A 26074-nucleotide genomic window follows, 5' to 3' on the forward strand; every position below is an offset into this window, starting at 1 on the left:
GTTTCATGTATGAAGTGAAGAAAATGCATTTATTTTTACTCTGAAGGAATGTGCACTCTGATCACCAACAAATCATCATACTATTGCTTACTGTGCTGGAAACACTATAAAGCAGGAAATAATTCATGTATATCGAAAGTTTACGTAAGTAAATGCTTAGTTAACTGCTGTATAGATGATTTAGTACTTTGCTGAGGTTAATGTGTACAGTTCTTAACTGGATGGATAGATAGATAGATAGATAGATAGATAGATAGATAGATAGATCCCACAAGGGAAATTATCATATTATCACAGCCCTTCAGAAGTCTGCATACTTTTGCTAAATTTTACTATAGGCTAAAACAATACTTTATTAAAAATAAGACTTTAATTTAAAGGGTTGTCAATGGCTTGCTTAACAGCTTTATGCATTGCCCCACTTTGTCATAAATGATCGTGTAGATATAAATTAAACATTTTTTGTTTAGAGGATGAGATGAAAACTCACGTAGGGTTGAAAAATGTTCCAACTAAATATATCTGATTATGTTACGCATAGTCTGTGCGCGCGCGTTGGGGGCTACTTAATGTACGCTTGGACTTGCTATATGGACCAGCCACCCCAATGTTTTCCGCTCGTTAATGACCTCAACGCGCTGTTTTGCAAAAAAAAAAAAAAAAAAAAAAAAAAAAGAAGAAAACAACTTTGACACAAAACACGGGCTCAGAAATAGGTCGTTGGGCTCGTGCGCGGCACGCACTGCCGGCGCTGCCCTAGTACGGGGCGCGCGCACACCCCGCATGCCACCGAAATGAGGCTTTCCAGGGGCGCGTCACGTGACCGCGCTGCCTCCGTCCACGCGGCGAGCAGCGGAGCCAGCACACTGGAAGCGCGTACGTCGTGTCCGCTGTTCCGCTTCACTCGGCGCATCTACTTGTACGTATGGCACCTGAGCGGGAGATGCCGTGATGGCAGCGCCGAGGAGGGAGACCTGTTCTTGTTCTCCGGAGGAGGCGCGCGGTGCGCCGCTGAGGGGGGAGTGTCTGGCTGCCCGGCGCACTGCTGCTGACAGCATGTAACGCCAACAACAGCCCGCACCGCCGCTGCTGCTGACCCCGCAGGAAAAACAAACAAACAAACAAACAAACAAACAAGGAAGAAGGAAACAAGAAAGAGGCAAGCAAAATGCAGAAAGGAGTGCGACTCAATGATGGTCATGTCACCTACTTGGGGCTGCTGGCCAAGAAGGACGGCACGAGACGGGGCTATCTGAGCAAGAAGAGCTCGGACAACACGAAATGGCACGCGAAGTGGTTCGCGCTGCTGCAGAACATGCTCTTCTACTTCGAGAGCGAGTCGAGCTCGCGACCCGCCGGCCTCTACCTGCTGGAGGGCTGCGCGTGCGAGCGCGCGCCGTCGCCCAAGCCGTCGCTGTCCGCCAAAGAGTGCCTGGAGAAACAGGTGGGACTCTGCGCGTTCGCTGTGTCCGAGAGCGTGGTCGGGCACGGCGGCAGCAGCGAGTGCGCGCGCGGGGTCATGAGCGCGTCCGGGAGGGGGGAGGGACGGAGCGCGGCTGCGGCGGAACCACACGCACACGCACGCGCGCGCGCTGGGCTGTACGTTACATGTGAGAAGTTGCAGTGCCGTACGCTCCGCTCCCCGCTGTGCACGGAGCGCATATTGTTATGTAACTCACACCGTCGCCTCCGGTTTGAAGTTTATTTTCGTGTTTCTGATAATTTGCGACGAAAGATATTACTCATCCCCAGTCCCAGGAATGTATTTTGAAACACTTGCAATAAATATGCCTTTTTTTGTGAGTTTAGAAAATTAAAAAAAAAAAAAAAAACATGATTTTCGCATTTAAGGAAGCAGGTCATGAATTAACTCTCCCCGCTAAGCTCGCTTTCGGCCAGGTATGTGGTATGAAATGATTTTTGTTCATTCGCTTTATTTTTTCTAAGAGCACGTCGAGGTAAATAAGGACTCATTCGAGTGTCGCCATCCTGCGGATCACTGATGTCGTGTCACTGTCTGCTTGACGTATTGATTTAATTCCCCGGGCTGGTATTAATAGCATCCTACCTTGGCAACTGCGCCTGGGAGTTTACTCTTAGACCCCGCATTGTGGCACCATCGCACACTGTTCATCGCGTACAAGGCAAAAAGACGCATTAATCGCACTTGAGTGATTACTGCTGTCAAAATAATATCACTGCCACAAATAAAAGAATGAAATCTCTGCTGTCTCTACGCGTAGTCTGAATTAAATATAACAAATAAAAGACGCGCATGTGTCGTAGACACATGTTTAAAAATATACAATTTAAAAATATATAATATATACATGTTTAAAAATATACAATATACAAAACATTGTACCGAGAATACTAAACGGTTTATTTCCAGCTACAAGTTAACTTGTTTTATTATATATATTAATATGCATGTACTTGAGTGTTATTACATTATAGAAAAGTTGCGGTGTCTTCAAATTCCTTACATAAAATATGCCAAAATGGAATTCAGTACAGAATGGGAAGTTACTGTGTGTTTATGGTTTTATGTTAAAGAACATACTGCTACATGTGTTCAGAAGTTTTTGGATGTACAGCCTGTGTTTACCAGTTCCCTGGAAGTGATGTGCAGCATGCCTACGGACCTGAACTCAGACCACCTGGATGCCCCCCGTGTGAATGAATACTGAGTCAAGAAAAAATATAGCTTCCCGGCCAGGTCAGGAGTGCGGGTGGGGGTCACAAATTTAGGTGCTCTTCTAGATTTACTTTCAGTAGGATGTGTGGCTCGAGGAGCCGTTGCTACAGCAGCTGCTTGCAGCACTGCTAATGTCTCCGGCCGTCCTCCATCCATCATGCATACCCAGGACTGCAGCTCGTGGGGGGCAGCCATGCGATGTGCAAGTGTGCCTTGGCACATTGCCAGGCTACTAGATCTACACAAGAGCTGTGTGAGAATAATCTACATTGCAGAGTGCATCATAGCACAAAAACATAGCATGAAAACCCCAAGGAATATTACGCTGGAAAGACAGGAATTATCCAAGTGCACATCCAGGTTGGTTAATTTCTCTGTAAACAGTGAATTGTTGCTAGACGACAGACCTTGTGCTAACTGCATCACTGATGATATTAAATATGTCTTTATGAGGTACTTGCTTTCCTGGACAGATCAACTGAAGGTCAGCAGAAGATCGGTACTCACACTTAAAGCGAGTCACATCGTGCACCAGAGCAGTTTGTGCACAATGGGTAAATACAGAGCTTCCTGGGAAATTGTAGGCCACTCAAAACAGCTGACAGCTGTAAATTAGGTGAATGATCAAATATTTCATTCAATGAATTAAAGTGACCTTAAACTGACAAATGAAGGATAGTTGAGTTTTGGCCTGTGTGTTTCCCACCATAACCAATATTTTAAAACTGAAATCAGTTGAACAGGAGGCTGATCCTCGGGGAGTGTATAAATGTGACATGGCAATAATTGTCGTCTTTGAGAATCAGATCCCAAGTCAAGGAACATAACGGACATCTTTGTATGCTATTGAGAACCTGACACAGTTTTTTTTTGTTCCCCCGTTCTTATTGTATTGCTGAACAGTGTTCTGCTTTTCAAATGCATTTATTCCCTTTTTATAAATAACTATGGGTGAGCATACAGTAACCATGGCAACACTTATCTGCATAAAGAAAACTTAGAGTGAGAAAGCCGATGACTGTACAGTCTGACTTTGCTTTGCATTGAGCCTTCATAACTGTTTTGAACACTGCCAGGTTTTGACTAGTATTAAGCAAAACTGTAGTTTTAGTGTGTAGAGGTAACAAGGCACATTTATTTCTGGTTAAAACAGTTTTTTTTTTTCTTTTCCCCACAGATTTCTTCCCTTCCTCTACCCCTCTACGTCCTAGCTGTAAATAACAAATAACAAAGCTGTAAATAATGTATAACTATTATAAAAATTCTCTTTAATAACAATATTATTATTATTAATTATTAATTATTAATATTAGCGATGTATTGCTCAGTAAACAAAAGTGCACTTTAATAACATGCAAAATTGCAGATACAGAAGCATTATTTTCAAAGCATAGTTTCTCCAGTACCCCATTTGTGCTACATACATTACAAGAGTTGCTGTGTACAGAGCAGATAGGAAAAAAGATAAGAAATTGTGACAGATAAGTAGTATAAAAGAAGTTTATGGAGTCAGTGGGAGATCTGGAGAACACTGAGTTTGAAGGATATCTTCTGAGACCCTTGTTGAATTTTAAAAGGCCTTTGACTATCTGTTGGTTTTTAGACTGTAGTGAAAAGTAAGATTTAAGCCGTATTTAAAGACAACAGAGGTGAGCTGGGGCCGGGCTGTAAGCACACACAGGTGCATTAACATCTGTGCCGCCATAAGTCCTTTTCCAAATGTGTGAGTATACCTGTGATGAATAACAGCTGGTGAAATTCTACAGAACAGTAATAAACCAGTTTTAAGCTTCATTGTAAATTATCCTTGAAACTCCAACAAACCTCAGATTGTCTGGAAAAAATACCAGTTCCAACAATATCAAGTAGTCAGGTCTTGCAGAGGGAGCAGATCTGTTGGTGGTCTTGTTGGCCGTAACTAGAGCCTCGAACTTGATGCAGACAGTTACAGGAAACCAATGAACAGAGATTACGAAGGGAGACAGATGGAGCCACTTTGGCAGGTCAGACATAGTTTGTGTGCGGTGGCACCGTGGATCAGCTCGAAAGGTCTGATGACAGAGGCTGGAAGACCAGAAAGGAGCGAGTTTCAGTAGTCCAAGCAGGGTATCGCCGTGGCCTGGACCAGAAGCTGCGTAGTTTGTTGTGAGATAAGGGCAGATCTTCCACATTATGCAGGACATGTCTGCAGAACCAGGTTATGTCTTTGTTGTGTTGGGAGACAGACTTGAGTTGACTGTTACCCTCAGGCTCTACACCAGTGAACTGAGAACTCCGTATTGCCAGTACGTAGCATACCTGAATTGGCTGTGGTTTGGTGCCAAACGTGAAACACAATAGAACAATATACAATACTGTGAGGGAGAAGACATTAAGAGTATACAACAGTCACCATGTGCAGGGTTGCAGACACAAGGAGTAGTGCAAAAAATGTACAGTAGTACAATTTACAGCAGTGTGGAGATGAGTACAGTGTGCAAAGAGGAGTGCAGTTAAGAGCAGTTCAGAGATGTAGTGGAAATCTAGGCCACATTTAGGACATGACTAGAAGCAGTTGGGGGGGCACCTGGTTTTTTTTGCTGAGGAAATGGATGGCTTCAGGAAAGAAGCTGTGGAAATGATGTGAAGCCCAAGTGGTGATGGACTTCTATTGCCTCTGAGATGGCAGTTTGGTGAAGAGTTGACTGCTGAGATGGGTGCGATCCACTGCAATCTTGCGAGCTCTCCTTCACCCTGGCCGCGAACAGATCTTTTATTAATGACAGCTGAGGATGCAGTGAGTGAGTTGTCCAGTTTAATAAGAGAGTTAACAACAGGTGGACAGACCTGCTGGTAGATGAAGGATCTCCGCCTTGGTTCAGCTGTAGATGATGATCAGTCATCCAAGCAGGGATGTCAGAGAGGCAAGCAGTGATATGTGAGGATAGGAGCTGCACCTAGAAAAGAGAAAATTAGCCAATTCTGGCATAGCAGTGATAGGAGAACCTGTGACAGCAGTGACAGGGCCAAGGGAAGAGGTGTAGATGGAGAAGAGTGAGAGGCCTAGAAGAAGAAAGAATCTAGCGGGATGAAGAATGGTTGTGCAGCAGCTAATGTGTGATCAGTGCAGTTAAATCATTGTGATTTCCCAGCCAGTGCAGAATATTCCATTTCTGGGGATATTCAGAATTCCACAGTCTGAAGTTTCTGAGTTCCAGCCCCTACTCCTACTGTACTAGCGGCAAGGTGCTTAGTCTGAATTACACACTCAGTCACTACCAATAGCTCCCTGTCCTGGGGTAGGGTCGCAGCAGTCCGGACCCTATCACGGAAGAATAGGGCACTAAGGCCAAAGGATTTGGGCCTGGACCAGATGCACCAGACTGTATAAATGACAATCCATAACAACTAATTTTTAAGTGGTATTAATAAGTTTCTTCTGAGTTTGAGTTCTTTTTCAAGAGGGAATTCTACCACTAACTATATTTTTAGGTTAAAAATAAAGTATATACAGTATACCCTTTCTTGGTGCTTCTGCTGCTGTTGTGCCCAAGAACACTCCTCTACTGTTTTTGTGGTCAATTTCAGCAGCTCTACCTGCGCACTCTTTGTTCCAGTATTGCTTACATCTTTGTTTCAGTACTACTTCACGGTCAGTTTCAACCATGACAGCCAGAAAGCCCTGGAGCTGCGAACAGAGGACGTGAAGGACTGTGATGAATGGGTGACTGCAATAACGCATGCCAGGTAGGGTGGCCTTACTACATTTCTTGCCTGCAGCATCTCTGGCACATAGCTCCAGACGTGCGTCTAAACCAGTGCAGAAGCACTCTTTGTGTGAGCTTTAGTGGTGATGTAGTGGTGACGTGTAAAATCTGTGAGGTTCATGAGTAAAATCATTTGAATTATTGCAGTTTGCAGGTTCTGCTGGTACTCAGTAATAGCTGCAGTGATCTGCCGCATGTCTTGGAAAGCATAGCACCCAAAGCAGATGACAGTTCGGACAGAATATCAGCCTAATGCAACTCACATCTAGAGAAAGGCAATTCTTAAAAGCAAACCTTTGGAATATATATTTTATTCACGGCCGTCTTTCTTCACCGTACAAAGGTAATGTGTAAACCCTTCATAAGGTGAATTCTCATAACTTAAAGACATAATTACTTCAATGGTAACAATATTTGTGTTCCTGAACCCCAAAAAAGAAACCCTTTGCATTTACATTTATTCATTTAGTAGACCATTAATAATAAAATATCACCAAATCCCATTAAAATGGACACAAGTACTTCAACAGTTAACATTAACTTTAACTGTGTACATTTGGTACTCAACGTTTGTGAATTAATTTAACCTCTGTGCATTCGGTGAAAGCAAGGCAGATGAATGTGCACTCATGAAACACACATGGTATCTCAATCCCTGCTCCGTCTGTGTCACGTGTTCTTCCCGTGTTTGTGTGGCTTCCCACCTACAGTCCAAAGAAGTGTTTGCGCGACTGAATGACTGTAAATTGCCCTGCATGTGTCAGTGTGTGTTTGTAGATGGTTGAATGATTTTAAGTTTACCGTAGTGTATCTAACCTTGTAAGTTACCTTGGATAAAGGTAGTCAGCTAAATACTACACAATAATGACTGTATGTTTCTCCTTGACATATTTTAGGTTATCTGAAGTATTTTTATCTTACAAACTGGAACTATACCGGGTTCTTGTGTTATAAGTAGTTAAGAATTTTCAATGGCACAAGCTTTATTTATGTATTTATTTAACTGTATTTTCTTTACTTGCTATTGTCAAAAATTTCTTTTTGCTGCAGAGCAAGTATGATATGCATTTTCATGTCTAGCTATTAGTTATAGTGACGTGCAGTCAAAGACAATAAAGTTAATAAAAGATAAGAAAATAAAAGTCCTATGATGGACTTGCATTTCATCCAGAGTGTACCCTGCCATATGTGCTATGTTCCTAAGGTAGGCTCTGGACCACTGCAGAATGGAGAATGAGTTTTAAAGAGTATTTTTAAGTTTATTATAGTTTTACCTGTTGTTTTTGCACCACTACCACATTAATAAATCAAGGAATGTCTGTACTGTTAAGTTTTTCTTGATTGTGAGGTAGTGGTAAAAAGGACTTTGGATTCACCAAAAACTGAGTTGCAAACAAATTTCCAATCCTAATTATGCTCTTAAGTTGAGGGCCCAGTATATTAATATTGGTGCACTTAAGATATACCGTATATTACGGCAGGTGTCACTATTGAAAGAATAGATATTACTAGTTTTGTATTTGTAAGTGTGAGTTGGATGTGTGACTGTGCTGCAGTACTGTGTAGCTATACACCTAATAATCAGGTTTTGAACCTGGTAGCCAGTAAATTGCTGCGTGTGTATCTCCACACATGTGAGAAGGGTCCCCTGTGTCTGCAGTTACAGGAACCTGGCCACAGAACACGAGAGCCTCATGCAAAAGTACCTCCATCTCCTGCAGATCGTCGATACCGAGAAAATGGTTGCTAAGCAACTTCGACAGCAGATAGAGGATGGGGAAATAGAGATTGAACGTCTAAAATCTGAGGTATCTGTTCTAATTCAATTCTGCCCTGATAGCAGTTTATTCTAATTTCAGTGTCTTACTAACAGTTATACTAATTGACCTATTACAGGTAACAGCAGTTTTAGGACTGATCCAGGCATTTCAAAGGGTCTTATAATCGAAGGTCCAGCGAGGACTCAGTTAGTTAGAGGTTATTATAACTCTGTCTCTGCAGATGCAAAAGAATTGGACTGGTGGAAGAAAGTCCAAGCATGGTTTTTTTCCCAAACATTCTGTTCAACTGTGCAGTTAGATAGAAGACGGATGGTGTTCTAACATTTATCTTGGAGCGTTTGCCAATACAGAATCATTCAAATTGTGTTATTTTTTTTTCTACCATAGCCTTTAAAATTCAGATCAAAAAAAGGTTTCACTTTAATGTGCAATGTACAGTACTGAATGGAAAAGTGGTCTGAAAATGTATGGGCACTTTTCTCAGAAACATGATTAAAAAAACAATTTAATCCAGTATAAATAAATATGACACTTTCCTCACTCTGTGGTCAGCTTCTTCTGGCTATTTTGCAATTTCACATTTAGCTTTTCATGTGAACCATGTTCCATGTAAATGCAACAATTTGGTAATCATACAGTTTTTGCAATGTCAAGACATAACTGACATGGTACTCCAAAATGCCAGTGATTAGGGAGGGATATGATTATGTGGTCCAGTGTTTCTCAGCTGGCCACTGTGTAACAATCACCTACAGGCCAGTTACTCTGCAGTTCACTATTTTCTAGCACTGTCAGATGTGTCCTTTGGTTTAGGACTAGGTGTCTTTGCTGACACTGTTTAACCTGTTGTATACAAAGCATCCAGCAACCTTGGATAAATATACCCCTGGTAGCACACATCCTGTTTTTGATGCAGTTATACTAGTGTGTGGAGGGTTGCATATGGCTAAGTCTGATATACTATTAAAAAGTACAAAATTTGTGTGGAACTTGGAAAGAAAAGGAGTTTACAACCCTTGCATTTGCTGTCTTTCGGTGTGTGTCACAGATTGCTGGGCTGCTGAAAGACAATGAGAAGATCCAGTCCAATCCAGCCGCAGCACCGAGCAACGATGATTCAGAAATCAAGAAAATCAAAAAAGTAAGCAGCAGTTGCTCATTGCTTTCAGTGAGCCTTGTGGTTGGGACATGAAGTGAGGTACTGCAAAAGTGTGTTTTATGGAAGAGACCTGAGTGGTGCCTCCTGATCTGGCATTTTGTATCGGAAAGACGGAACATGATTACACACAGCTTCAGCTGTGAATACCTAAGTGCCATATTGGGTTAAGAACAGGATGTTTTATGACGGGACTGACATCTCAACCTCCCCCTCCCAGGTGCAGAGCTTCTTGCGTGGCTGGATGTGCCGTCGGAAGTGGAAGACCATCATTCAAGACTACATTCGCTCACCCCATGCAGAGAGCATGCGAAAACGGAATCAGGTCGTGTTCAGCATGCTGGAGGCTGAGGCTGAGTATGTACAGCAGTTACACATCCTGGTCAACAATTTCCTGAGACCACTCCGCATGGCTGCCAGCTCCAAGAAGCCCTCCATCACCCACGATGATGTCAGCAGCATATTCCTCAACAGGTATTTCTGAAGTGCAAAATACATCTTCACTGGGTTCACATCCATGGTTATGCATAAAAAAAGTCCATCGACACATTCATATCTTTTATGCTTCTAGGATAGAACTCCTTTGTTGGACAGGAATAAGACTACTAATATACTGCCTCATTTCATTTGTTTTGCAGTGAAACCATTATGTTCCTGCATCAGATCTTCTACCAGGGTTTGAAAGCAAGGATTGCAAGTTGGCCTACGCTTGTCCTGGGTAAAGGCAACGCTTACTTTCCTCTTAGTTTCCTCGTATGGCGTACCTCAAATTGTGTTTGTCTGGCTTCCCACCTGGAGATTCATGGAGCAGGAATAGGGAGGCTTAATAAGTACTGTATCTTGAATGAACTGCAAAATTTTATTCTATTTATACTCAAAGATTTGGATTTATCTGTGCCATATAGCTGGAAAATCCATCCACCTCTATGGTCCAAAGCCTATTCTAGAAACATAGGGCATTAGGCAGGGTATACCCTGGATGGCATGCCAGTTCATCGCAGGGCAACCTCGCACACACTGATTTGCTTGAAATAGTTTTGGGGACGCAATTCAACAATTTGGCATTCTCCTGTTCTGGACACCTTTAATACCAGACTTCAGACCTACATGTTTACAATTGCCTTCAGGTCACGTGCTTAAATTCTCTTTTTTTCTTTCGCACCATTTGTTTTACTATTATTTTTTCTGTATATTATTTTTTGTTATTGTCCAGTATATATTTTTTAAATTTTTTGGTAACTTACTTTGAGAGTCTGCTCTTAAAGGCATGTCTATTATTATTATTACTACTAGTACTGCTACTACTACTATGGATATTCAGTATATTACAAATTAATTTTCTTTTTCTTATTTTCCACTTGGGGATAATGCATGTACTGTATGGATAAGTGCTATGGACTGATGTGTCTCGCATTCCAGCCGACCTCTTCGACATCCTGCTGCCCATGTTGAACATCTACCAGGAGTTTGTGCGAAATCATCAATACAGTCTGCAGATTCTAGCACATTGCAAGCAGAATCGTGACTTCGACAAACTGTTGAAACAGTATGAGGCCAAGCCTGACTGTGAGGAAAGGACACTGGAGACCTTCCTCACCTACCCAATGTTCCAGGTGACTACCATTCTCCCGTATGTTATGCAGAGTTGTCTCTTCTTTCCTCTGCAATAACATACGTACCTTCCTGTCCCTGTATGTTCAAGTAATATCAAACCTGATGGAACCTCCTACTTGCTAACATGTCTCTTGCCTGTCTCCTAGTGTTTGTGACTAACTGCTCTGTTGCTGTATCCACTCAAGCTGTTGTTCTCCTAGACATATCTAGCAATCTTTTAGAGCCTCACTGTTGGATAATGATCCTTTTTTCTGGTGAGGCATGAAGATTTAGTGCAGTCCACAGGGATCTATTTTGTGTAATGCCGTGCCATAATGAAATAGTCTTGTAAAAAAATCTTCCTTCTGCACTAGTTATATTTGTTTCCCCATTTTGCTTATAATGTTATGCGTTTCCTTCGGTTTGTCCATCCCATCTCTTTGGTTACAGATCCCACGCTACATTCTAACTCTCCACGAACTGCTGGCTCACACCCCTCATGAACATGTTGAGAGAAACAGTTTGGAATATGCAAAATCTAAACTGGAGGAGCTTTCCAGGTAAGTGTGGCATAAAGCCCCGATGGGCTTACTTCACACGTAGGACAAACATCAGTGTAGCGTCATGGCATCTGACACATCTTGTCATTTATACAGTAAATTTATTTTAAAAAATCCTCTGTATGTACAAGTGCATATGATTGACCTGAGCATTTTGTCTGAAACTTTTTTCCTTAGAATCATGCATGATGAGGTCAGTGAGACAGAAAACATCAGGAAGAATCTGGCCACTGAGCGCATGATTGTGGAAGGCTGCGAGGTTCTGCTGGACACAAGCCAGACCTTTGTCAGACAAGGTGATTTGCTTTAATACTTATTTCTGACAATTATGAGAATTGTTTTGTTGTTGTTTTTTTTTTTTTTTAAATTACAGATAATCGAGACAAAGAGTTTTTATCCTGCCTTATAAAAATGATTTGATGTCTGCCATATTGGAGCCATAAAGACCTGTTATAGCTGTAACATGGGAGCTAACTTAGACTGGTCTAAATGCTGCTGCAAGGTTCTAAATACCAGCATGCACACAAAACAGGATGACTCTTTCATTACCAACTGTAACTAGACAGCTACAACCCGAATGAGCTTTGACTCAGGGATTCTAAAAATGTCACAGTTCCTTCATACTGTAGACTATGACAGTAAAAAACATTAAAGGCAGAAGTTACTTCTGCAAGTGCTCATTCTGGTGTTAATGGAAGCCAGTAAGCAAAGAACCTCTCAGCCCATGGCTCTGTATGAAAAGTGGCACCCCCACCCCCGACAACAGGCTCGCTGATCCAGGTGCCAATGAGCGAAAAGGGCAAGATTCCCCGAGGGCGCCTGGGATCGCTATCGCTAAAGAAAGAAGGGGAACGCCAGTGCTTCCTGTTCTCCAAGCATCTGATTATCTGCACCAGAGGCTCTGGAGGGAAGTTGCACCTGACTAAGGTACTCATGAGCTACTGTATCCTTCCATGTTACACAGGCACCAGCATGAGTCACATTCTCCAGCTGCTTGTACTTTCTGTTATGCTGACAAGGCATGTGTATTTATACGTCTTTGTGTGTCATTGTTTTTGCTTCTAATCCAGCATGTACCTATTCAGAGGAGAAATGGCAGATTCTCCATTTAATATTGAGGGAAGGGAGTAGGGGCACTGGCACTGAAATTAGGATAAACCCTAGGCTAATGATGAAAATAATATAAAAACTTGTATTTTTTAATATGTGGCTTAAAAATGCATCCTTCTGTCTAAGCTGCTTCTTCGCTATTTTGACATGTATTCCTGATTTATGAAGTCTAGCAATCTCACCTTAATGGTTACACTTCATCATTCCTGTGGAATCTAGGCTAACAAATTTACTTGAACCTGCTGAATTATGAATTCCACAGTACTCTATAGTTTATTACTTTGTAATAACTGTATATTAGTAAACTGCCCTGTCCAGTGATGAACTTCCCAGAAGAAATGTAATGATCATAGATTAATCAACCAACCGATCAATGTCTATAACCGCTTGTCCCGAGCGGGGCCACGGCGAGCCAGAGCATAGCCCGGCAACACAGGGTGCAAGGCCGAAGGGGGGGGGACACACTTCGGACAGGACGCCAGTTCGCCGTAAGGCACCCCAAGCAAGGCTCAAACCCCAGACCCACCACACAGCGTGCACTGACCAAACCTGCCACTCCGGGCCCCCCTGGATCATAGATTAGAAAAAAAAAAATATTACTATTGTATGGGACAAGCGGTTCAGAAAGTGTGTGTGTCTGTGTGTGTCTGTGTGTGTCGTTTTTGTAAAATGTTGTAATAGTTTGTATTATTGTTATGTCTGTATAGTTTTGGTATATAAACCAGTTTTGAAAGCAACATACTGTATGACAAAGTGATATATATGGCTTGACTGACAGCCAAAATTAAATTCTTATTTTTCAGATATTAGCAGATCCCACACTATAAATATATACAGAAAATATTCAAATTATTGTTTTTCCAGTAATGTTGGGACTCTTTGCATACTCTTTTTTTATCCCTAGAATGGAGTGGTCTCGCTCATTGACTGCACCCTAATGGAGGAGCAAGAGGGGACAGATGATGAGTGTAAGTATAGTTTTATACTGTTTTTGCTTTTCAGAAGCCTATCATAATGTGCAATAGCTACACCTTTATTAAAATTCACTATATCAAGTTTGTGTGAAATGTGCTGCAGTGGTATTAATGATTCTTTCTTAAAGCAAAATTGGACAAGAGTGGGCAAGACATGGAGCATCTGGACTTCAAGATTGTTGTTGAGCCCAAAGATAGCCAGTCTTTCACGATAATCCTAGTGGCATCCTCGCGCCAGGAGAAGTCTGCCTGGACTAGTGACATCAGCCAGGTATCTCCAAGTGCATAACTGAAACAGCCTTGCCCATGAGCCTAATTCATTCTCCTAGTTATCCATATTATAGAAATAAATCTGGTGAAAGTATAACCTTTACATGCGTTTACTTCTCATATCCTACATACTGTCTGTGCTGGCTGAGCGACCTGCCACTTGCCTGTCTCTTACTAGTATTCATGCTTATATGAGTAGGTGATGGCTGTGTGACATCTATTCTCTACCTCTGTCAGACCGGGACAAGACAAAAACCAGTGACTGTATGATGCATCTACCCCAGTCTCTTACCCATTTGTTACTTGCACATTTGAGCGTATGTTTGTGATAAATGTAAGAAATGCTTACTGCCCATCTCACTGTTGTGTGTCTGTGCTGAATGTGATTTTACTCTCTTCCTTTCTAACACAGTGCATAGACAATATCCGCTGCAACGGCCTCATGATGAATGCCTTTGAGGAGAACTCTAAGGTCACTGTGCCACAGATGATCAAGTGAGTTTCCATCATTCCTCAACCCATGTCCAATACATCATTGTGATAGAGTATAATGTATGTGTATATGTGTATGTGCACTGTGAGCAGGTCAGACACCAGCCTTTACTGTGACGATGTGGATATCCGCTTCAGCAAGATGATGAATTCGTGCAAGGTGTTGCAGATCCGCTATGCCAGCGTGGAACGGCTGCTGGAAAGACTGACGGACCTACGCTTCCTCTCTATTGACTTCCTCAACACCTTCCTGCACTCCTACCGTGTGTTCACAAGCGCTGACATTGTGCTGGACAAGCTCATCACCATCTATAGGAAGCCCATTAGTGCCATCCCTGCCCGGTGAGTCTTTGCAGTGTGGAGGTGCAGTGAGGGTCTGGGTCAGTTTTTGTAATCAGGACCACTTTTCGTACCTAGACATGTATTCTGTTTTCTGGCATCTGTTTACTCTGTATCAGAACCTTCCCCTAAACACTCAAATGTCTGAAAAAACTGATAGTATCGAATTCTTGATCATAGTTATTTGCATTGGCCCCTAAGAACTAAGGGGACAGAGCCTCTTTGGTGCATGCAGGAGGGATGCCCTGCTCGCCCACCCTTGGCAGTTGCTGGCCGCCTCCGTTTGGCTGCTGCTAGTATTACCACAGCCTTCCATGCTGTCACTTGATGGGCTATTTATAGCCTTTCATCAGGGGGGACTGTGTGTGGGAGCATTTCTGCAACAGTGCTTCTTAAACCAATGTATCTACTTGGTAGCTTGAATCTTTCTTTATCGTGCAGATTTCACAGTTGAATTCATTAAACTTTTTATCTTTTAATTGCAGAAATTAATATTTGATTTCTGTTATTCACTGAGTTATTAATAATGGAAATTGAAGCTCTCAGTCATCCCAAAAATCTGTATTAAAATGTGTTATTTGTCCTACATCCAGATCCCTGGAGCTGTTCTTTGCCAGCAGCCAGAACAACAAACTGCTCTTTGGAGAGCCTCCAAAATCTCCAGGGACCAGCCGCAAATTCTCCTCCCCTCCCCCACTCTCCATCACCAAGTCCTCTTCCCCAAACCGCCGTCGCAAGCTGTCGCTTAACATCCCCATCATCACTGGGGGGAAGGCACTGGACCTGGCCACTCTTAGTTGCTCTCCCAACGGCTATGCAAGCATGTACTCCTCCATGTCGCCCTTTAGCAAGACAACACTGGACATCAGCAAGCTCTACATATCCAGCACTATGTCCAGCAAAATCCCTGATGAGACTGACGCCAAAGCAGACAGAGTGGAGGAGTCATCTCACTGTAAACAGGGTCAGGGCTCTGCAGTGAGACTCACTAAGCCATACATTCCATACATTAATTAGAAATATTATGATCTCTTTACTGTAATATGCACCAGTATGATACAATATAGAATAGTTAAGCCAACAATGTGGTCATCATGACCTACATAATAAAATTGTTTTTGTATTTCTTTTTGATAATGTTCTTTGAATCCTGAACAGATATCACAGCGAAGGGGGAGTGTGATATCAACGAAAGCAATGGAGATGAAGATGAAATGGAAGCATCACCCACTAAGTCGCCCACCAAGTCTCCTACGAAATCGCCTACCACTCCCAAAAATCTGAAAAGCAAAAGTTCTTCAGGTAGGTTTTCACAGCAACAGGAACAAAAAATCAGTAGGTAAGGTGTTGAAGTATCTCAGGGTTTTGTTCGTTAGTGCTGGTACATGGGAATGGGTGATTGAATGGCAGATTAGTGTAAAGTCAGCAGTTTTGTGGGCACTGTACTAGTCTGTGGAGGTGAAACAGGAGCAAAGTCTTGAGACAATACTTTGAGTCTCTCTTAATGTACATCCCCCATGAGCTTTGGGTAAGACCGAAAGAACGAGATTGCAAATACAAGTGACCACAGTAAGGTTTCTTCAAGGAGTGCTGTCTTATTTTCTGTGACAGGGTGAGGAATTCAGTGATTTAGGAGAGCCTTAGAGCAGAATCCCTGCTCCTCCGAATTGAGAGGTGTCAGTTCAGGTGCTTTGGGAATGTTATTCGAATGCCTCCTAGTCATCTCCCCCTGCATCTGAACCAGGCATGTCCCACAGGGAGGAAACCCCAAGGCAGACCCAGGACACAATGGAGAGATTACATCTCTCAGCTGGCCTGGCAATACCTGGGGATCCCTCAGGAGAAACTGGGGGCTCTTGTAAGAAAAAGGAAGGTTTGAGTCTTCAAAGTTAATTGACAACTTTGCACACAACCTCATGTGAAAGTTAAAGCATGTATACAAAAGAATTAAATAGTTTGCTAAAGCTTTTCTTTTTCCTTAATTTAAAAAAGTTTTGATGACACCACCATGTTAAAAATATTTTAACTCAGGGTACCTCCTTCAACCCATGAATTAATTAAGTTTTCAATGAAGGCATTATGAAATTCAGCACCAAGCTCTGACTGGTCTCATTGCCAGTGAGCTATGCCCAATGAAATCGATAATAGTCAGATGACAATGAAGCGACATTGTTAATGTAAATGTGCTCTGGTTTCTTCCCAGAAGTCCAAAGACATGTGTTTCTAGTGAATTGACTCAGAATTAGCCACAATTGGGTGAGAGTCTGTTTCTCTGGTGTATAGATGAGTGCATAACTGTAGGCAGTGTATTATAGTGTATCTAGCATTGTAATTCACATGGGACAAAAATGGTGTCAGCTAAATACTACATTGTAAGTTGCTTTGCAGGGAAGTGTCTGCTAAATGAATGAATGTAAATGTAAATGACTTTGGAGACAAAAAAAGTTTGCCATGGCTGAGACCACAATATCTACTGTCAAGAAAATGGTTAAATCAAATGCTGTCCTGAAAGAAGAAGAGGAAGTTTATGAGCTCAAAAATAAAATTTCATATTTGTTTGTCTGCCAGAGAATACTAAAGGAAATGCTTCACTCAAATGATTTCTGCAAATTCAGCTATCACTTTGGACCAGTCTCCTGGCCAGTTCTCCTCCAGTTGTGATGGACTCTGTCTACAGATACCCTATCAGTGCACCTGGTTTGAACACCTGTCCAAGAAATATAATGGTTCCATTTATGTGTCTCTCTCATTAAAAGGATATCATAAGAGCTGTTTTGACGAAATGTGAGATCGGCTTTGGAGATTCCTGTCTGTGATTCTACCCTGATCTGTCCAAAGATATTCTTCAGAAGTGACACAAATTCAGCACTAATGCAAAGGCATTCTACATACTGTGAGCACTCTGTGTCACTGTGTAACAAGAGCACTCTATTTTAAACAAAAAAACAAAAAACCCAAAAGGTTTACTGGGGGTTGTTTTGCCCTGCCTGGTTCAGATGTTTTCACAAGGGGAAGGCTTGTCTGTTTCACAACCTGGAGTCAGCAAGTGCTTTTCTAGCTTTTCTTCTTTGGAGGACTGAGAAAAATGCTTCTAAGTTTGTAAAAAGCTGGTATCTTCTCTTTGTTTTATGGGATCTTAAGGTATGAATTCTGCACTCTAAGTTACAGCATAGAGGTTGCTTTTCCTATGTCTTGCATCATTTATGCTGGGTTGTAGAGCATTTGTGCAGCTGGAGATATTTCCATCTTGTCCATGCTGCCCACATGGTGGTCCACAGTTTGAGTTTGCCTGATGGGCAAAACTCAAACCATTTCAGTGCTTTTCCATTGATTCCAAGCTGTCCAAGGGAGGAAAGTAGCATCTGTCAGTTTACAATGTCAAATGCTGCAGAGAAGTCAAGAAGAAGGATGATCAAGAATTATATTCCATCATGTTTTCGCTTTTAATTATGGTTGCAAATGACACACAGCTCTGATCTTAATGGATGTGCATGTTTATTAAACACAATAACTCAACAGCAACTTCCCACTCTACTCATTCTTCTCACTCAGTGCTTATTTACATATTCAGATGATGCATCCTGCTGTGTTGTATGGTAACCTGTAAGGAACATATTTTGCTAATATCGTTACACTAAGGAAAGGGAGTTGGTGCTAGTCAACTGGAAAGCTTCTGACACTACGAGTATGGTAGTCTTGGTAGAACAGCCGATAGTGAATCCAGACTAAATTTTCAGGGAGCTCTTACTGGCTAAGAAATAAAGATAACTGGTTATAAGATGCATGTTCTGGATTTTTTAAAGAAAAGGGAAAAGAGAGGCTGGCCCATTATTCTGACTGAGTTTGTGTCCAGAGAGGGTTTATTTAACAGCAGTGAGATGTGGGTAGTTTTAAAAGCAGATGAGAAGGAACCAAAGGAATTAATAATGTAAAAGAAAGTTTTCAGGAATTCGTCTGTGAGAGCAAGAAAAGGATGGAATCAGGGGAGCAGGTGGTGACTGTATTTGAGAGCAGAAGGTCAACGAAAGGTTGAAATGCATGGACTGAGTCTTTGTTGGGAGTTTCAGCATGGATGGGGTAGGTTAATGTCAAGAACCTGTCAGACAGAATTGACTTTGTCCCTAAAGAATGAGGTGAAATATTCAGCAATGAGGGTGGAAGGAAGAGGAGGAGGGAGAGGAGAAAAAATGGCAAAAAGTTTTTAGGGACTATTGGCAGCAAATTATAGTTTATTCTGGGATAAAGTAGTTCTTGATGAAGAAATGCAGAGGAAATGAAGCAAGGAGCTTCTTAATCATTCAGCACAGTAATTTAACATAACAGGAATACCAGAAATATGGAATAAAAAATGTCCCACTGTTTGAAAAAGGGTATATATTTTCATAACCCACAGTAGCAATTTTTGTTCTATATATCCTTCCTGCAAAGGAAGAATATATTTAGTAGTCTGATAAGTTTTTAATTGGTATTCTAAAGTAAGTTTAGAAGAGTTAATTTAAACATTTTATTGGCTTTTCACTCATTTTTAGTTATTGTACGTACATCTGTAGACACTTGTGGAGTCATTATAGAAGACAGGATCATTATAATGGCTAATTATTCATAGGTGGTCCTCTACTTGCATGAGGTTTTGCTCTCATGACCTTGTTGTAAGTCGTAAATCCCTTTTTACTCTTCTATGTAAACCACAAGAATATTAGCGTGCATGAATGCTACATTCTATAATATATTTGCTCATTTTTCCAGTAATTTCATTTTGTTCATGTTAAAATACTAATGTATAATAATAAAAGTACCACATGGTATTTTTTTTAGTCTGCACTATTATTTTTAGTTTAATTTTTACATCTGTTTTCTAATGCTTTTTTCTGCCCCTCCAGAACATTCATATTTTCAGTAGTTAACCATTGTTAAAAAAAAAAAAAAAGTTACTTCAGTGGAATTAAATTGTAGATGCAGCAGTATTTGTTAGGTGTTACTCCCAAACTAGCTGCAACGGGTAGCTAGGAACTAAGTGCAAGGGGGGAAAAAGCTGGTAGCATAGTAGTTACTGATGTTGCCTTTGGACCAAAAGGTCACAGAGTTGAGTCTCACCTCAAACTTGAGCAAGGTACTTACCCTAAATTGCTCCAGTAAAAAAAAAATACTTGGCTATATAAACGGCTAAATGGTTATAAGTACCTTAACATTACAAGTCGCTTTGGAGAAAAGCATCAGCTAAGTCAATAAATGTAATGTAACTTCAGGACTCTCAAATAATGTTATAAGGGTGGTGGATCTTAAGTATCTAGGGTGTCATAAGTCACAACCTATTCTTAAGTTGTGAACTACCTGTAATGGTTTTTAATAAAAAAAAAAAGACTCCACAAGCCTTCAGTCAAGGTATATTTTGAATTACGAATTGTAACAGTTTAACACACACACACACACACATTTTCTGAACCGCTCCAGCAACATATACAAAAAAATATATTCCTTCCTCTATTGAAATAAGTTTTTCTGTGATGGTTTTTGTAAAAATTAAAAGGTTCTTTTGCTCTTCTCTCCCAAATGTTTTGCCCCAGAATTCTCCTTATTTTCCCACAACAACGGGATGGTTGTGTCGTCCTGCCGAGAGCTGGATAATACTCGCAGCACACTATCGGCTGCCTCTGCCTTTGCCATTGCCACCGCTGGAGCCAATGAGGGCACACCCACCAAAGAGAAGTACCGTCGTATGTCCCTGGCCAGCACAGGTAAGCGGCAAAAGCAGATCCTTTCTACACCACTGGGCTACATGGTTCATTCCTGTGGACATAATCAGCTCATTCCACATCATCTGGGAGGATATGTCAGGGAACATCATCATCTCTTTTTACAAACATCCCATGGGAGGAAATGCTAGGGAACTTTATGGTCTCATTTTAAATTATCTTAAAGGAAATGTTTGAGCAGGAAGCATTTAGTTCCACATCACCTGAGCGCTCTTATCTGCAGATATTTTCTCATGTCTAGGACATCATCATGTCATTCCAGTAGACTATTGGGAATTCATCAGTCATACATTGGGACAGCTGGTAGCATAGTGGTTAGAGCTACTGCCTTTGGACCTAAAGGTTACAGGTTTGATCCCCACCTCTGGCTGTTGTACCCTTGAGCAAGGTACTTACCCTAAAACTGCTCCAGTAAAATTACCCAGTTGTACAAATGGGTAAATGATTATGAGCATGTAATAATTGTGACCTTAGTGTTGTAAGTTGCTTTGGAGAAAAGTGTCAGCTAAATGAATAAATGTAAATTCATCTGTTGGCTGCTTACAGGTTTTCCCACTGACCAGAGGAATGGGGATAAAGAGTTTGTCATCCGAAGGGCTGCCACAAACCGAGTTCTCAACGTCCTTCGACACTGGGTGTCCAAACACTCTCAGGTAAACCAGAGATAAAGAGTCTTGCTTTTCGAAAAGTGCACGTACCCCATATGTGTCAGGATGTTACGGAGGGTTTGCTGTGTTTCTGTGTTGTGTCCAGGACTTTGAGAGTAACACTGAGCTGAAACGGAAAGTGATCAGTTTCTTGGACGAGGTGATCCATGACCCGGAGCTCCTTACCCAGGAAAGAAAAGCAGCAGCCAACATCATAAGGTTACATCAATTTTTAAATTCTGCATAGAAGTCAATACTACTCAACAGTGGTGATGAAGACAAATAATGCAGAGATAATTAAGTACTTAGTGCAAGAACATTTAAGTCTATAGGGCATGTGGTTTCTGATACCACATTACATAAAATGAAACAGTTAAGCAAGCTAAGTCTGCAGATAATATCAAGTGTTCAGAGAGCTAGAGGAATTGATGTACATTTGTGCTGTGGTTTTCTGCAGAACGCTGACCCAGGAGGACCCAGGGGATAACCAGATCAGTCCGGAGGAGATGACACAACTTGTGGGTCTAGTATTTATGGAAAACTGGAAAAAAAGAGCATTTGTCTCATGGTTACTGAACTAGTTATTACTGTTTGAAAAAAATAGTGTACAAAAAGAATACAGACACCCCTTGACTTATGCAAATACACCGTTCTTCAATCCTTTACATAAGTTGAAATTTATGTATGTTGGATTCCCCCTCCCCCTCCGTTACAGAGCCAAGCCTTCTCATTTCCTTTGCATTTGTTGCAAACATGGGTATAAAAAAAATTACACTATATAATTCTCTAGTAAATGTCAGACATTTTAAATACTGTAATAAGACAATGGCCTAGTCAATTAAATAAATTTTAATATTTCTATAAATAATAATTTTAAGAAAAAATAGACCACTGCATGCTATCTAGTTGTATGCTAACACACAAGACGGAGTGGTTGCTTAATTTATCATTTTTCCAGCTGTTATTGCACCTTGATGTTTCTTCGTTATTGTTGTTTTTATGCTCGCTGTTCCTTTCACGTGCTGCTTTAAACGTGCAGCATCCTTCACTATCGTATTCAGTCGATATGGCTAAACCCTGTTCCCGTGCTATAGACAATAATCTCTGTCCACATTCATACTTTCTAATTATGTTTAATTTCATCTCTAAGTCAGTTGCTGTACGCTTGGGAGATGTTTCTTGTTTTACTTCAAGGGCACGTTTACCAACAGGCATTGTAAATAAGGGTAGAAAATAGGCAAAGAAAAGCACTACACTAAGGAGAGGAGATGCGTTCACAGCTCGAAACGCGAGAACTGGGAAGATGCAGCTTCCTGCCTTGTCTGGCTACGTCAGCTTGCGCTGAACACATTTCAGATGTTTTGTGTGAAATAAAAGCACACACGCACACAATGTGTACAACCGCTTGTCCCGAGTGGGGTTGCGGCAAACCAGAGTCTAACCTGGCAACACAGGGTGCGAGGCTGGAGGGGGAGGGGACACTTCCCGGACGGGACGCCAGTCTCCTGCAAGGCACCCTAAGCAGGACTTGAATCCCAGACCCACCACAGAGCAGACCCCTGCCAAACTCTCCGCGCTGCCGCACCCCCTCATGTGAATTAAAAGTGCTATCTGTAAATAATGTGCATGCTGGGAATTTTTTTTTACTTAAATCCAGATTTATGTAAGTTGAATTTGTGTAAGTAGAGCGATGTCTGTACAAATGTTTCCGCTTGTTTTAGCCTTTTGTTCAAATTTGTTTTCTGCCTGTGGTTCTGAACATCAGGGCTTGTGCTTGTCTTTGTCCCACACGTATCCAGCAGTCACAAGGTGGCAAGGCTGAACCATTTGAGTGTCACTCTGCCCTGGAAATTGCAGAGCAGCTGACTTTGTTGGATCACCTGGTGTTCAAGGTCATTCCATATGAGTAAGTGGGAAGCAAAGTACTGAGATGAAGCAGAATGTAAACAGCATCTTTACAGCTAAAACAAAGCATACAATCAGAATCCCTGAGCAGAAGGAGGAAGGGTTACATAGTAGCTGAGACTGTGAGAGATTCTGCTTGTTATTCGTATTTTTCTTATAATTTTGTTATATTACATTTCCTAGGGAGTTCTTTGGCCAAGGCTGGATGAAGAATGATAAAAATGAGAGGACTCCCTACATTATGAAAACTACAAAACATTTCAATGATGTATGTATTAATTCATAGCTGTCATTGTCTGTGACTGATACTGGATACAGTAAAAACAAAAAAAAAAAAGCAGCTGCCATATATACAAACAAGTTTTGTAGTTTTTCCATAATGTTAGTCACATCTGAAGTCACATATAGTCTGTACCTGTAATCTGGAGCACGATACAGCTTTCAGTATAATTTAACCACTGTTTCTTGAGTGGACTTTTAATGTTAAACTTTAAGTGGTTAAACTTGATAGAATTATTTTGAAAGAAAGATAAAATGACAATATTTACCATTTATTTTAAATGAGAAAATTTTCTATGTTTGTACTTTTGTACTGTGATGGACTGACATCCTGTCCAGGTTGTACCTCCGTCCTTGCACCTAGTGATTCCAGGATAGGCTCATAACTGCCTGGAGAAGTAGTTAGCAAAAGTGAGCGCGTGTTTATTGTTAGCTTTAAATCTACAGACAGTTGCCTTCTAGTTCTCAGCACAGCTGTATGAACAAAAGTGGATGCCAAACACCATTTTGAGTTGCAATGTTTCCTATTCCAAATTTATTTGAGTGAATGGACTTTATTTAGAACAGCGAGAGGGCCTGCCTAAGTATTACATTATCACCTGAAATGTTGTCCTGGCTGATGACCTAAACAATTAATTTTACAAACAGAATTCAGCATTGCCTTGATTCCAAACAATATTCTTAGGGCTCACTCAGAGTAATTTTACCATTCTGAGTTTTCAGCAGTGCATTTCATAGGCCTACCCATGCTGGCCGAGAAATGCGGTTTTAATTTTTCTAGGTTTTTTTGCGGTAGCACAGAAAGACAAAATAAAAAGAAAAGACGAACAGGGTCCTCAACCTATGAGCACAACTAGGAGCAGAAGTTTGTTCAGGAGTCAGTAAATTTAATCACCGTATCACAATTAATGAACAATTTCCCCCAGTTTATTCATGGTTCAGGTTTTGTAAAAGCATCAAATAAAACTGCCGCCTGATACAGGGGCGGCTGGGCCTCTCTGATCTCCCTGTTGCCACCGCGACCCTATTAGGACAAGCGGGAAAGAAAATGGATGGATGGATCGATGGATCAAATAAAACTATAATGAATTTAAAATTCACCCAGAGACTTTTTTCCTGTTTTCATCATCCACTCATCCTGTGCTTGGTCGCTGTATTTCAAAGTGTGTCCTGGTAACAGGGTGTGAGGCAGGGAACGCCATGGATGGCCATTTAGTCACAGGTTGTTTTATTACCTTTCATTAACTTAACATTAAAATGGTCTCCTTTAAAAGTACTGATAATTAAATGTCGCCCCCACAACATCTTATTTAATCAAGATTTTAATAAGCATGTGCAGTGTTTTCAGCATTTGGACACTTGCAGTTTGCTTAATTACTTACGCAGTGAATAAAAATGTAATAACAGGCGTACCTCAATTTATTTGCTGGATCTGTTTTGTTAAGGTCTCAGTTATATAAAATAAAAATATACTGTAAGAGTTCTACTGTGTGTATCTCTGAGCTGCATTATTTAATTTATCATTTAATTTAATTCAAAATACATCATTTCCACAGACTGTTATTCAAAGCCCATTGCTGACTGACAGTAAAAACTGAAAAAATCCAAGGTGTGGGAATGCTTTTTAGGTAAGTATCTGTGTTATAGCTAATGATTTCCTTGACACTTTTTCCCCTGAAAGATCAGCAACCTGATTGCTACAGAGATCCTACGCTCAGAGGAAGTGAACACGCGAGTGGCAGTCGTAGAGAAGTGGGTAGCAGTGGCTGATATCTGCCGTTGCCTACACAATTACAACGCAGTGCTGGAGATAACTTCCTCCCTGAACCGCAGCTCCATCTTCCGTCTGAAGAAGACCTGGCTAAAGGTTTCGAAGCAGGTGGGCTTTTTCAGCGCAGTGTGTGTCTGTTTCTCCTTCTGTGAACAAAACTCTCCCGATCAGCAAATCACTTTTTGATTTCCCCTGTTCTTATTTAATGTTATAAATTAAATTATTTCTGTATTATTCCTTGGCTAGGAAAAAATCCTGATCAACGAGCACTAGATGCAGCTGATGTCTTTCTTGAGGAGTCGGGACAAATTAGACATTTTCTTAAATAATGTAGCCAGTCCTGGTCTGCTCTTAACCAACTTGATTGGCCTATGACTTGCTTATGTGTCCAAAATGAAAACTTCTCAGTCACACTGCTCATGCAGTGCGGTTAAATAACTTGCAAAACAAATCTCTTGTTTAAAAAAAAAAAAAATGCTCCTGTGCCAACCACTCTTGTCCTGCACACTTCAAAAGACAGTTGGTGTCCCACATAATTAATTAATTAAACTTAATTAATCCCAGAGGGAAAACTACTTTGGTTACATATACATATACACATACAAACATACACTCACATGTGACATATATGTACTACACACATAAGGTAACCAAACGTAAATAAGTAGAAAAATAAAAAAGTTAACAAGTGAATGAATAGGCAAATATATATGAATGCAAGAGAAAAGGATTCTACTGAATTGAGGTGATGACTGAAGTTGAGGAGGTGCAGGGTGTAGTGGGATACAAGGAAATCTCAGGTCCACTGTCATTAAGAACTTGCTTCCCTGGCTATAGGCGGCTTTCTAAATGCCAACAAATCATGTTACGTTCACTAGATATAAATCATTTAACAATAATTTTTAGTATTATACAGTTTTATTATAGTGCTTTTCTTAATTTTTCATAACCATTCAATTCATTTTTATGAAGTGCTCCCCTTACACAGTGACATAGAGCA

General features: G+C 41.0%; 1 protein-coding gene across 2 annotated transcripts in view; it reads left to right on the plus strand.

Annotated features, from left to right (window-relative positions):
- The window catches only part of LOC108931691 (ras-specific guanine nucleotide-releasing factor 1-like), a 32361-nt gene continuing 6287 nt past the window's right edge, over positions 1-26074 (plus strand). Inside the window, exons 1-23 of one of the 2 annotated variants that reach the window (XM_029253494.1) lie at positions 1-1444; positions 6318-6424; positions 8105-8252; positions 9274-9366; positions 9602-9855; positions 10020-10099; positions 10801-10994; positions 11425-11534; positions 11712-11830; positions 12301-12461; positions 13549-13612; positions 13747-13889; positions 14301-14383; positions 14474-14722; positions 15313-15683; positions 15878-16021; positions 20284-20454; positions 21019-21125; positions 21226-21338; positions 21577-21637; positions 22919-23025; positions 23208-23292; positions 24985-25182. In XM_029253494.1, the coding sequence (XP_029109327.1) occupies positions 1169-1444; positions 6318-6424; positions 8105-8252; positions 9274-9366; positions 9602-9855; positions 10020-10099; positions 10801-10994; positions 11425-11534; positions 11712-11830; positions 12301-12461; positions 13549-13612; positions 13747-13889; positions 14301-14383; positions 14474-14722; positions 15313-15683; positions 15878-16021; positions 20284-20454; positions 21019-21125; positions 21226-21338; positions 21577-21637; positions 22919-23025; positions 23208-23292; positions 24985-25182 (3438 nt within the window). In that variant the 5' untranslated portion in view covers positions 1-1168. Of the gene's footprint in view, positions 1900-6317; positions 6425-8104; positions 8253-9273; positions 9367-9601; positions 9856-10019; positions 10100-10800; positions 10995-11424; positions 11535-11711; positions 11831-12300; positions 12462-13548; positions 13613-13746; positions 13890-14300; positions 14384-14473; positions 14723-15312; positions 15684-15877; positions 16022-20283; positions 20455-21018; positions 21126-21225; positions 21339-21576; positions 21638-22918; positions 23026-23207; positions 23293-24984; positions 25183-26074 lie in introns of both variants that reach the window. The other variant, XM_018747653.2, reaches the window with a different exon arrangement.

The sequence above is a fragment of the Scleropages formosus genome, chromosome 7, assembly GCF_900964775.1.
Source record: "Scleropages formosus chromosome 7, fSclFor1.1, whole genome shotgun sequence".
NCBI lineage: Eukaryota > Metazoa > Chordata > Actinopteri > Osteoglossiformes > Osteoglossidae > Scleropages > Scleropages formosus.